This window comes from Tachysurus fulvidraco, chromosome 20, assembly GCF_022655615.1.
Source record: "Tachysurus fulvidraco isolate hzauxx_2018 chromosome 20, HZAU_PFXX_2.0, whole genome shotgun sequence".
Classification (NCBI taxonomy): Eukaryota; Metazoa; Chordata; class Actinopteri; order Siluriformes; family Bagridae; genus Tachysurus; species Tachysurus fulvidraco.
Window position 1 is genome coordinate 10,197,586 of NC_062537.1, and position 14,221 is coordinate 10,211,806.

General features: G+C 35.7%; 1 protein-coding gene across 3 annotated transcripts; it reads right to left on the reverse strand.

The window, feature by feature from the left end:
- Positions 1-1,077: 1,077 nt before the first annotated feature.
- Positions 1,078-14,221, reverse strand: zpld1a (zona pellucida-like domain containing 1a). 3 transcript variants are annotated; one of them, XM_047804475.1, is made up of 11 exons: positions 13,185-14,221; positions 6,728-12,255; positions 6,329-6,549; positions 5,471-5,652; positions 4,389-4,461; positions 3,817-3,914; positions 3,149-3,229; positions 2,837-3,008; positions 2,590-2,692; positions 2,437-2,466; positions 1,078-2,211 (listed from the first exon to the last, which is right to left on the reverse strand). In XM_047804475.1, the coding sequence occupies exons 2-11, from the start codon at positions 6,831-6,833 to the stop codon at positions 2,036-2,038; spliced, it is 1,242 nt and encodes a 413-aa protein (XP_047660431.1). In that variant the 5' UTR covers positions 6,834-12,255; positions 13,185-14,221; the 3' UTR covers positions 1,078-2,035. The 3 variants fall into 3 exon arrangements, 2 of the variants coding, with proteins under 2 accessions (XP_047660431.1, XP_027004610.1); XM_027148809.2 differs by having other exon boundaries at positions 6,728-6,841; positions 7,235-14,221; XR_007138744.1 differs by having other exon boundaries at positions 2,106-2,211; positions 2,791-3,008; positions 6,728-14,221.

The following is a 14,221-nucleotide window of genomic DNA, read 5'->3' on the forward strand; positions in this document are numbered from 1 at the left end:
ACCAAAAACACACAAGTGCTTCCATAAAACATTAAATAGCTCTGATGTTTTTTTTATTTCTCATTTCACTATGTACTGTATGATAGGTAAAGCTATTTTCCATTCATTCTGAAATGAGAAAACCTTAATACATCACACTATATCACAGGATCTCACTGTTGAAATATCAGCCTAGGTTCCCATAACTAAGTAACATGTACTTTGTAGACTGTAACAAAATTAAAAAAAAAAAAAAATCTGTGTCATTGTTTATGCTGAAAAAAAAACTGCTGAAAGCATTAATGCATAAACATTAAATGACCTTTGCTATTTATGTGTGAAGTAATATAATATTGTCTACTTTCACCAAACAGCTTCTTTTTCAGCTTCACAGCAGTGTGACTTTCAGTGCTGTCCCTGACTTATTACCTATTATTACCCGACTTTAATAATCTGAAAGACAAGGCTTTTGGACAACTCGAGGTGCAAGGAAATTGCTTTTTTGCCATCTGTCATAGAAGTGCAATCATTTTGTTCCGTTGGAAATTCTGAACATGTACTTGAATAATCATTATTCATGCATTATTTGAATTAGATGTCACTTTGTCCATAAACGAATATGGTAATATTCATGCATTTGCATGTTTTTTACTCAAACATTGACCAAGATGTTCATTATTTTCTACAAACCTTTCCCTAACATTGTCATATTGAGTTTTAACTTTACATTAAGGATAAGCTGATTCTAGATTGTTCATAAAAATGCATATGTAATAACACATAATACCAAAAAATTCCTTTGAAAAATACATCCAAATGAACATTTTAGTTTATTGTAACATTGTAAAACCATACATTTAGAAATTTATTACAGAAGGAATGGTAGAACTGAGAAAAATTGTCATTGGCATTAAAATAGTAATAAACGTTCTAGATGCTAAAATCAGAAATGAAACAAAGATAATTATGAAATAAAAAGAGAGGAACTAATAAATAAAGGTACAACTGAATTATATATATATATATATATATATATATATATATATATATATATATATATAGAGAGAGAGAGAGAGAGAGAGAGAGAGAGAGAGAGAGAGAGAGAGAGAGAGAGAGAGAGAGAGTAACATTGTTATTCATGGCAACCACATCAATCAGGCTGCAAGTCTTCATAAGGTGTTATACCCAGTCCTCTTTCCCTCTTCCTCATATCTTGCAGCTTGACTTTATTGCAGCCTAATAGTTGTGGCACAATTTGATAAATGAAGTGTAAAATGTACCTGTGTCTATGCACGGAAATGTAATAGATCCTACACCCTGCAATCAGATGGTGAGAGACTGAGGTATTGACTTTAAGTTAAGATTCACTCTCACAGATTTGGATCCACGCTGTTACTTAAATACCTGTATAAAGAGAGCTGTAGGTTTGCTTACTGATTTAAACAAATCTACAGCAAATATGATTCGTATCATTAAAACCTGTTCTCTATTTCAGATTATGCTATACAATAGTATATGACTATATAATTTTTAGACTAGTTTTATTGACAGAATCCCAGACATAACATTACTTACACAGCTGACAAAGCACGTCTGTCTAAAATGTCCTGTTTCACTGGAATCGTTGTGCACTACACGTAAATGTTTACTACATCGACTAGTTTTATAGGTAAATATGTATCCTAATAGTGGTGTAAATATCTTACCTGGGGAGCTTTTAGATTGGATTGCTCTATGGGGTGAAATTTTGTCCAACTGTATGCATTTTTAGCTACAGTATGTGGCTGTTCAAAATGCATTGTTTATGTTGGTGCTATATTATTTATTCTGTATAATCTCTGTATAATGTTTATGACTATAGATAGTGTCTGCTCCTAACAAAAGCCTGTCATTATTATTTAGTCAAAAATCACAAAAACTATCCATTTTTCCATATGAGACATATGGTTAATACTATTAACCGAAATTCATCATATTTACCAACTTAAATGCGACATTTCCACATAATGCACCAGTGAGCTGGGGTGTGTATGTGTGTGGGTCTGTGTCTGTTGATTTAACTGAAAGCTGGATTGTGAGCCCCAGCCAGTGGCGTTGGAGGTGGGCGTTTCCCCTTCAAGAGCGTCAGAGAGAAGATAAAGAAGCACATGCTCATTACAGCCAGGATGATAATGCCAGATATGAGAGCACTCGTTACAGAGGTCATCTTGAATGGAATACTGTTTAGCGGGGCTGAAACACACACACACACACACTTCTGCAAATCTGCCATTCCTTTTAAGCATATGCTTTCTGCCTGTATTCATTGTTAACTTTTCTGCTTCCTTTATATCAGGCTGTTCATATTTCTCATAGGTGCTTTTTAAGAACCTCTCATTTACACCGAGTGTGTAAAGACCAGCTTATCCTTCATCAATGTTCTATCTTAGTTAAAATTAATTGAAAAGAATTACTTACCCAGCTGAGAGTTGTTGGTTGGGGTTTCATCTATAGAAGGTACAGAGAGAAATATTATATGGTATAAACTTTGCAAATTAAATTTCTCTGATTACTGTGCATGCGATTATGCAGACCGAATGTGTCTAAAAAGATATGGTAAGCATTTCTTACCACTCCTAGTGATAATGGGTCCTGCAGTTATAACAGCATTTCCCGATACTGCATGAGACTCTGAACTCTCTGGAACATCCCGTTTCTTACGCATTCCACAAATCTGTTTCAAAGCAAGGTGTTAGTTATCCTTTCCCTACACTCTTCCAGCTGACATTACATAATTCTTTTTGTTTTGTTTCAGCTGATCGCAGTTGTTACATTTTAAGGTGATTAGCACATATTGTGCCGAACTAAAAAGTGTCACCGGCACAAGCATTGGGCAGTCGTCTGAGCGGCACAGCTTGGTCACACAATGCAGGAAGACAGTGGACATCTTCTGATTCTTGTGCTTGACGAAGCGGAATACCTCAAAGGAGAAACGTCCCATCTGACTTTTTCCATTTTCAAACACTGTTGTCTGAGGGTCCTTGTCACACCTTCCCCAGAGGACCAGAAGTGGGATGTGAGATTGTCAGCTTCAGCTTACTATATCCACACTATCATATTCACAAAACCACAAGTATAAATGCTAACAAGCACACTTCTGTTCAGGAGATGACATAGGACACGTAATTACCCAACGAAAAGATCGTATCGGAGCTTGTCATTAGGATTCCCAGATGGAGTGGTGTAACAGTAATCCATCAGCACATTCCACCTAGACAGGGTAGTAAGCATGGGATACATTAATTAACGCACATAACCCCCACACAATAAAGATTAAGACATGGAAAGTGACATGGAACTTATATTTTCTATGAAAACTTTCCAATTCCGAGAAAGGCCAGTATTAAATTAATTCAAATGGTTATGTTTTCTTTTTTTTTGCTCAGTAAGACATTCATTAATTACACAAGTGACATCTAGCTGACACACACTGTTATGGACATGTTTACCTGTTATTTTACTTGGCTGAGACAAATGGGGGTTGAAAGGATTAAACCAGAAAGAATGAGCACAAAGAAATGTGAGAGAAGATTAGGAAAATGGAACGAAGAGAAATTCTTCAGGGAAAATAAAGGACAATGTGAGACACTATCTTATTGATTGAAAGGTAGAAAAAGAGGAGGAGAGAAAAGAAATCTATCCAAAGTAAAAGAGAATAGAAATAAACAATAGATAAAAAGAGAAGGGGGGAAAGGGGGCCTCTGTAAGTAATACACTTAATTCGGTTATGAAAACTATGCCAGTATGGTTTAATTAGTTATGAACATATTTTATTTAGTATTTTTATGTTTAATTAACCTCCTGTCCAAGTTTGTGGCTTTGACCGCAGCAAACACACGAGTTTTCAGAGTGAGGCCTTCCATTGGGATGGCCAGATGCTGAACGTATGTGGAGTCCTACAAAAGCAAGAAAAACATGGCTATCCACATGACAATACAATTACGTCTAATTAAAAATTACAGAATTTCAAAAACTATTCTAATGAAGCTACCACATTTTATGTTATTCATTATTTCGAATCCTAGTGATATACTCTATTGTTTATTGTCTATATCTTATATACAGAAACAGATATCATATACAGAAACAGGATCTCTACAAAGGCTCCAGCAAGGAAGCAGGTTTTCTTTCTACCCAAGCCGAAGCTACACCTGATTCCACTTCTTTCATCAGTTGATTTTCATCTTCAAACAACTCTTAGGTGTGGCTTCTGTTTTGCTGGAATCAAAACCTATAGCCACCCTTTGTGGATAAGGTTAGTAAACCCTGGTCTAAAGAAACTGCAGAGTTTCAGATCAACACATCTTGTAAAAAAAGAAAAAAATTCACACAAACAAACAAATCACGCATGAGAAAGAGTGGATACTTACATTGTATAGCAGTAAGTTCAGTGTGCTTACAAATGTACCATTGCTGTCCTTTACTGAAATCGCTGCGGCAGACCTTTCAGAAAAAAAAAATGACCAGACTTATAATAGCAATAATGGGAACATAATAACAGTAATAGAAATTATTATTTTCTGACTAAATCCTCTGTTTTACTGCACACAATGTTGTCTGTGTGTGTAATTGTTTATTATTTGTCTTGTCAATAAAGGAACTTAAAAAAAAATAAACTTTTACATAATAGAAGGCATCTCAAAAAACATAAAAAAGACCAGAACCTGCCCAAAAAAATTCATGCATAGGAAAAACATTTTTCTACCCATGCTGAATAAGCAACTTTTTCTGTCACTGCACTTGGAAACAAGGTCACTGCGGTGTATAAACATTTCCGATCTGCAGTATCTGCCATACACTGTTATATCATCTCTTGGTACAGCTGTTATTCATTCCATAAGCCTCCTTCGAGGTTTTGTACACTGTCTGCACATACTTTATGTTTGTTTACCTATCTTTGTGGAAACTGATTAGATTTAATTCCAATTGTTTGATAAAACAAGATTGTGTCTGTCACAGATCTTTTTTCATGCTTACATCTAATGCTTTGATAGCAGGTATTTTGTTTTACAGCTGTAATGTTCCATGTTCCAGAATTAGCCCAATTTGCCATGAAAGCTGTGACCTGAATGAGGGACTTCAGGCAGATTCAAAAATGTGTTGAAAATGCGTAAATAAATAATGAGGAGAGCAGTGTGGTTAGGGAGTGTTTGCAGTCTTTAGAATTGCCTCTGCACATAATTATCTAGGATTTGCTAATGTTTATTTGATGCTTATCATGCTGTGATCAAGGCACGGTGATGTCTTGCCATAAAGATACACAAAGTTAACCATTAGACATATTGACTTTTTCAAGCTGATTGGATGCTTTAGGAAACCTTTTTTGTATTAAGAATGAACTATGTGGTCATGCAAAAATAATGGTACCCATATATAAGCTTGCCAGGATATTATGCTGTATCAGAGTGTATTACAAACACTGTAAGTGGGATTGATAAATAGAAGCACTTACGATGCCAGCTGAGTGTTGTTCACCAGGTACTCCAGTGGATAGCTGCAGCTGAACTTATAGAGGAGTCCAGGCAGGTAGCTGATGACAGTAGGAGGGTCAGGCGTGTCAATGTACCCTGATATATTCCCAATCTGCACCAATGAAAGGTTCCCATATGCATTGGGACCCTGTGCTTTGGATACCTGTAAACACACACACACACACACACACACACACACACACACACACACACACACACACACACACACACACACACACACACACACACACACACACACACATCAGCTGCTTCCTACATCCTTAGAGAAGCTTTTGCACCACACAGCACTAATCTCTGAATCACAGCTTTTATCAAACAAGTGTTACTTATCACTTAGCTTAGTGTGTTGATGCAATTTGAACAGTATAGTATATATACTATATAGTATATAGTGCCATTTATATGGATAGTTTAGTGTCAGTTATAAGAACGATGAGACATTTTAGCAATGTTTAACAATATATCCAAGCATATTTATGCCAATATCTTCTGGATATCATTCCTGTCCACCAAAGAACATACTTATTTGTATGATTTTCAGTATATAACCAAAACTTTAACTGAGTTTCAGAATGGTAAGCAGAATCATTTTTGATAAGCAGACCCTGAATAGTTCCATCAATTCTTATCTAAATTCTCAAACAGACTATCATTATTGAGAAACATGTTTGGATTTTCACACTGAATAATCCTTCTCAACAGTCCCTCACTCTCGCCTCTGTATATCACTACTGGGGAGCCTGCACTAGATTGCTGTTTCTAAGTCAACAGTCAAATGAAAAACTAGATTAGCTGCTGTTGAAATACCAATATCATACCACTAGCAAGTTGCCACAGGCCTCCAGTGTGCTAAGGCTGATGCTGAATAACACTACTGTAGGAAAGGTGTTGTTGTTAATGAACCCTCGGCAATGGGCATCACCATGGCGCCCATTTAGGGCTAAGTCAGTGTCAGTGTAGCCAGAGAAAAGCACCGGGCAGAAGTTAATCTTAAGAGTGATTGTTTGTACTCCACAGTACACGCTGATGTCCCGCTCAGCTATAGTAAACAAAAGAAGAAGAAAAAAAAGAAGTTCAGTTCATTTCAATACAATTTATTAGCAGGTGAGTGGACTTAATAGAGTTAGATGCAATGCATTGTTTCATTATTATATACTTAAGATTCACAAAAACTGTAACAGGTTGGTGATTTCATAATTCTTTTCTGACATACTCACCAGGAAAACGGCTATGGAAGTTGGCATCACAGTTGTATCCATTGAACTGGGCTCTAATTATTAATAATTTAGATAACAGAAAAAGAATCAAACCTATACGTTCCATGTCAGCACCTGAGAAAAACAACTGGTTAGCACTTCCTTTTAACTCTCTGAAAACAAAAGACGAGAACAACAAAAGAATTTTTTTTCACTCCCGAAAGCTATTTCATTATCTCATATTTGCATCAAAATGCCTTTCTAGAAATTGTGAAAAAATAAACATGCCAAAAATCCTTATGTTCTTGCTTCACACAATCTACCTACTAATAAAGAATGTTCATGAAATAAGTGAACCAAATCATTTTTACAGCAGTCATAATTACATGAAATATACAAGTATTAAAAATTGTCACATTATTGTAATGCTTAATATTTTGTAACTGCAATGAAATATATAGCTTGTCTAGAAATATCAACCAGTTCAGTATAAACCTTCATTGCAGTGCAAGTCCCCCTGGCACTCACCCGGTTCCCTGGCAGCCGAGGAGTCAGCGGTACTCCATATGCTTCCACTTGCTGCATGAGACTGACTGACCTCGCATTGGCCAGCATTGCTGCAAAACAAGCTCACACATAGCTTTTACTTTCTCAAAAAAAAAAAGATAAAACATAAGAGAAACTTTATTCAAACACATCCACAAAAAGGGCTGTCCAGGGAAACATGGGAAAGTCCATCAAAAAGTGAATGTGTTATACAAATCCTTTCACGGACCCAGAAACATGAGCGGGTTTTGAAGTTTCCCACTCATATCCTTTCTGCTTGATCTCTCTCTGTCAGGGTCTGCAAACGGGCCCCAGCAATGCATGAGGTCTGCGCGGGGGGAATTATCTTTTCATCGATTGAGTGGACCGCTGACTGAGATGGCCTTTTTGTGTGCCAGCATGAGCCAACCCAAGTCCAGGATAGTCTGGCCACTTTGGAGACTTTGTTTCAGGTTGCCTCAGTCAGCACTTCCCCAGTCACCTCACATGATGGCTGTCGAGGTCGTTATCCCACCTGTTTCTCCATGCCCTCCCACTCTCTCTAGTCTCCTTCTCCTGTACACCAGCTGGAGGCTTCATCCCTACTGTATTTTAAAGGCCATTGTGATGATAGACCAAAAGACAGTTATGTTCTTACACCATCCCTGCTTTTAAACAACATCTTCTCATGCACTGCATGACCCTCTTTTGAGACAGTGTTCCTGGCTTATATTCCTCCTCAGTGTCTAATATCACAGTAGATCATAGCTTAGCAGAATCACTTCAAGAAAACATTACTGTTCAATATTTTTCATAATTTCAGTGGATTATGAGTAATGAAACTTTCAGGAGCATGAAAATGATTCCCTGAAAGAGTTCATAAAGAAAAGGTTAAGTAAAAGTGACTTGAGTGAAATAATTAATAACGGCTAAAAGGAAGGAAATGATAATCACATTTTACCTGGACCATCAAACCTATTATATGTTCTGTGAATATAGTTCTTGGGCTAAGCTCAAGCCTTAATATTTGCTTTCATCAATTGCAACAAGGTTTGAAATACATAGATATCCAAAGGTTCACTGGATCTTATAGGCACTGGCCTCCTTAATTCCTTAATCCATGCCCATTTTAGCTTAGTCACAGAGGACAGATTAGGCTTTATTTCCCTCAGCTTGGACTTTCTATGAGATAACCATCTCCATTTATGCAGCTCCAGCAAATGTCATCTTTCATTTTTCACACATTTATCTCACCTAATGTTAGGCCACATGTATCATGCTATATGCTTGATGTGCTTTTTATCAGTACAAAGCAATAATATTCATCCATGGTATACTAAAGGGCCAGGCTTAGACTCTATTCTGAGGTCTCCTCGATTTGCCAACCATAAATACCTTGAGCAGAATTTACAAGAAATGGATATTTTTCTTCTTGCTGTTATTCTGAAATACCAGGATGTAAATAAAAATTGAAACTAAATGAACAATAACAGAATTACTCATGCTTCTTTCAAGAAACTCAGATATTTCTACACCTATAAATAAGAAATATGTGTTTATTATTTCATAAATAAAAATAATTATTAATAAAGAATGCCTATTAATATTTTTCACCTTTTTACACACAATCTCACAACAAGAATAATAATGAAATAAACGAGATGCTGTTAGTGCAAGTGTAAATGATTCTGAACTTGTCTCTAATGGTAAATAAGCAGAGTTTATTGTTGCTGGTTTAAACCTGGTTCAAATAATAACTAGATTTGTAAAGTTTGTCACGACAAACTTTGATGTTGGCTTTGACAAGGCAAGTATTCGCAAAGGCTGGTGCTTTTTTGGAGGTGAGTGGACATAAGGGTCAGTGTTACTTTTGGAGGCAAGTGGACATAAAGATAGGGTGCCAAAACATTTGGAAGCAAGTGGAGATGAGCATGTGACGTCATCCGAATACTCCTGAGGGAGTTCCCCTCATTGGGTTGAGTTTTTTGATGTATTTATGATGTACATGCCTTCTACAATGCCAACATAATAATAATAATAATAATAATAATAATAATAATAATAATAATAATAATAATAATAATAATAATAATAATAATAATAATAATAATAATAATAATGTCACTTTAATATGAGCACCTTAAGTCCTGCTCATTGGAACCACAATTTGGAAAAATATTGCCTGTTTTATTTTTCTGACCTTTAACTGTGCAAGATTGGTGAGATTGCACACTGTATATTCAGGCTCTCATTCTTGAATTACCAGTGTGGAACTTGTGTAGTATTCTGCTTTTGTAGCCCATCTGCTTTTGTTGCTTGACATGACTCCCCTGGCTAGTCAAATCAAGAGTCAAATCAAGAAGCTTTTATTGTCATTTCAACCATATATATCTGACGTAGTACATAGTGAAACGAGACAACGTTTCTCCAGAACCATGGTGCTACATAGAACAACACAGAGCTAAGGATTTAAAGAAAGTTAGTCCTAGCCACATAAAGTGCATCTGTGCCACCTGGTGCAAACAGTGTGAGACAAAAGGCAGTGCAAACAAACAATACAAAACACTACAAGACAACACACAAAAGCAGCACCGACCAGTGTATATACTAAATATTTTATAGCACGTGTAAAGATGCTAGAATAAACAGTTAATATAATAGCAGCAGTTATATAAGGTGTTGTAATGAATTGTGCAAAGATACTGAGTTACTGGCTGACTTCAGACTAAGCCTAATAACTAAAGTACTTAAATTAACACGTTGAGTTGTTTTTATTCATTTTTTCTTGAGTTTTTATCCTTGTCTTGATTTTTCATACAATACCAACCTCCCCTACATGGCGTTTAGACTATTGCTATTTTTAGTGTCTGACCTAGCTGACTTTGGATAAGGGCATTAGTCAAAAGCTGTAAAATGTTTTGCATTTTGGGATACTTATTTTTTTCACAGTTCTAAGCAGTAGATTTATTTCCATAGAATTCATTTGCTACTTCATATAGAAGTAAAAGAGGTTTTATTCTAGCAATATATTAGAATATTTTTTCTTAATCAAACCACAGTAGTGTTGCCAGGCATCCTGACTTCTTGGCAACAAACATAATACCTGCATTTTGAATAAGGGAGCCTTCTCATTACTGATAGGAGAAATGCATCAGCAAAAGGCATGTAGGTATTTCTAAGAGCTAGGTTTATGGGACCAATAATGCAGACTTTGAATCTCATAATATTTACAGGCTCCAGTGTGCTAGAATCAATATAGGAAGACTTGAATCTAATAATGTTGTGTTTTCAATACTGCTCGCGAAATAATTAAAAAACTTATTGCACTGTTAATATATTACTTGTTCTCACGATCAAACTTTTAAAGTCAATACTCCATCTAAAACAACTAGTTAAAGCTAGTTGCTAGCTAAAGCTCATTTAAATGCTGACTAACATTAATATTTCACATATCCTAATATAAAATATAAAAGGAGAATGCTGTTATATTGTGCTTATAAACAATCGGGAGGAAACAGTTTAAGTTCAAAATTTAAAAGATCTGTGTATGGGGTAAAGGGGGCGGCTGGTGTGGTGAGGGGGGTGGTGTTGGGGTGGGTGTTGTATCTGGGTTCCTGAGGGTTTCTTTTTTGTAAAGGTGCCCTTAAGTGCCACTGTAGCAATGGCATGGTAATAATACAGTAACAAACTACAAAACAACAAACAACATGACATTTTTTCACATTTTATCAAATAATAAGTCAGTAAATGTAGCAGTTAGAGGTTACAAAAATGGCAGATCAGGTCTTATGATAATAAGGTAAACCTATCCATAAATCATGTGTGTTGTTTTCCCAGTTGTTACCATATACAAAAAATAAGCCATTATTCAGTAATGTGCCCATTAACCTTGTGTTATGTTAGTGTGCATTTTTTTTAATCTCCATGGAAAGGCAAACAGAGTGCATAAAGTCATATGTGGTGTAAGTGACTAATTGCTAATCCTTTTTATTTATATATGTTATTAGTAGTGAAGTAACACTGTCTTGTTACCAGAAAAGTGGTGATAATTCCTTACATGTAAACAGACCAACATTCCAAACTGAAAGAACAACAGCAGATGATAATAATGTAGAATTAATCGTATCTAAATTTCATATTTCGCAAATTTTAAATGCTATCCCCTGATGGAAGATGCAGAAACAGTGAAAAACACACAATAAGAAGCATGAGTTTTTTTGTAAGTACAATCAATTTTTGGGTATGTATATAATATATGACCATTAAAATCTATATAATAGTTAATATGCTAAAGAACTGTAGTTTTAAACTAAATGTGCATTACTTTATTTGATATAAATCATTTCAGTTCAATTTTTATTCTATGAAAGCATTTGTGTAATAAGCAGATGTTCCCTAATTTTACTTGTCACTTGAACTGGACATGAAGCTACTTCCAATTTTGCTTTGTTTGTGTGTAATCATGCTGAAGCCTGTGGTTAGGAGACCGACAAAAGATGGGGAGGGAAGTGCAGTTAACAATATAGTATAACTTAATGATAAAATGCCCTAATTATAATAAAATTATTTGTTTTTTATTATAAATGAAAGAGGATGTTGAAACTTTTGTAACTTATTTATTGATGGAAAACAGGTCTCTAGAGTTACCACAGACAACTTTAATCATATCCGAACAGTAACAGGATCTTAGCTTGACAGTATTATCTATTCTAATGTTGCACATAGAATTGTGAATGAACAATGTGACTTTTTTATAATGCCCTTAAAGCAATATAATGCCTTTTGGTCTACAAAGACAGAAGTCTTTTGTAGTTAACGGAGATTATTTTGAAAAGAGCACATCATGCTGCTCAATAGGGGCAATCTGATCCAAAGGGCAAGATTATATTTCTATACTATATAGTACATTGATAGAGAAGCAAGACACAATACAGACACGAGTAAAAACAGACTCTTGACATTTGGAGGCCTTAAGGAACAACATGTTCAGGATCTTCCCACCTACACCAATCTTTTTTTTTTATCTGTAAGACAGAATTAATATTTGATCTTGGTTGAGGAAAAAGAGTGTTAAATAAATAATTAACTGAAATAACAATAAAACAATAAAAAGAAAAATAACTTACAAACGATCTTCTTTAAAATCAGATTTTAATTGCTCTTGACTGTCTAAGTTTTATGTAATTGTTTTAAAGTTCTGATAAAGTGACTGATGTTTCACAAAGGTACCAAATTAATCTGAAAATGATTGATGTTTCAACCACCAGAGCAGTGATTTTAGTTAACAGGGTAATGTTGGCATAGCTAGTAAACATTAACATGCAACTTATCATGTGTGTGTCTAACACTTCTAACTCTAGATACTAGCTATTTAGACAGTAATGCTTTTCATTTTAAATACATCAACACGTGGAATCAAGAAAATGATCAAACTGAATAAGCCCAATTAAATATGATAAATTTCTTGCCATGTTTTGTATTTTAGGTTTTCCTTCTGAAGTTTTCTTTTAGTGTTGTACCAAACCTGCTAGCTAGGATTTATTTATGTGTGTTCTTTTGACTTTAGTGATGTAATTTATACGTTTTGTTGGGTAAATTGCAATTTCTTGAATAACTAACATTACCAAACAATGTGCTTCTTGCATTTCTATTTGAAAAAACATAAGTCCCCTATAAGCATAAGGCTTATACCACTTCTCTCTCTAAGGTAACAAGTTGGACAGAACAAAAAAAAAGAACAGGTACAGTTCTATGCAGAAATCTTCGGTAGCTTTTAAAAAAGAAAATAGACATTTTTTGAAGTCTATTTTATGACATCTGATTTATGACTTTTCCTTTCCATCTCCTTGACTTTTACCATCCCTCTAGTGGCACTTGTCTATGCCCACTTTATCCTTGCTGCTGAAACACAGAATACACATTATTTGAATCCTATACAGCAGTAGATCCCTACCTCTCACTTTTCCTGACTCCAGCCTCCATTCACAAACTTGCGTTCGACCACGCCCCAGCTTCCATATACCCCCCACTTCCCAACTCAGGCTGGGAAGCCATAGTCTGCCAAGGACTCCCACACTTGCTGAGAGGAAATCTGCCACAGCCATTTGTGCCTCTAGTCTTTGGACCACCTCAAATTAAATAGTTTAATTGCCAGAGACCAGTGTTACATTGGAGCCACTTATGCAGGACATGGTCCGATCAGAGGGTGAAGGCCCAATCCTGTAGGTAAATCCTGTAGGTTTCTTCCACCCACTTACAGGTAATTGTATTATTCTTAGGGTTTGCTGTGAGTCTTATCTGAATGACCTGATGATTCATATGCTGCATTTGCAGCTGACAATCATTAGTTTAGATAATGATGTCATCTAGATACGCAGTCGCATAAGCAGCATGTGGGTGGAGCATTCTGTCCATGAATCGTGGGAACATAGCTGAGCTGGGGCTTGAAATAAACCAAAAGGAAGGTTTACAAATTGTAACCAAACAGAGTGGAATCTGACATTTTGCCAGGGGACATAGGGGTCAAGTGGAGCTCCTATTATCTCTTCATCACATCCTGCATCTAGTAAAATTGAGGGATTAACCAATCATGTAGTTCATCACTGCTAGGCCTTTGGCATTATGATTATATTTTTAATCATTCATTTAAAAATGTCTATGGAGGGTAAATGCTGGAGCAAATCAATTTGCTACCAATAATTTGTCTGTTCATGATGAGTTTGTGACAAAAAGGGCATTCTCTAGTCAATCATGAGCTTTGTCAGGATCTGGATTTGAGAGTATGTTGAGAGACATTGCTTCTTGGTATTATGTTTCATTGTCCACTAAACTAAGACAAAGCAATACCCTCATTCAGAGTGTTCTATAATTTCTTGACATGGTCCATACCAATATTTTGAAAGGGGATCCTGATTAATGAAAAGGGTGACCGGCAGATTCACTAGTGGACATTTCCAACATGCCACAGAGAAGCTGCAAACATTGCAGCAA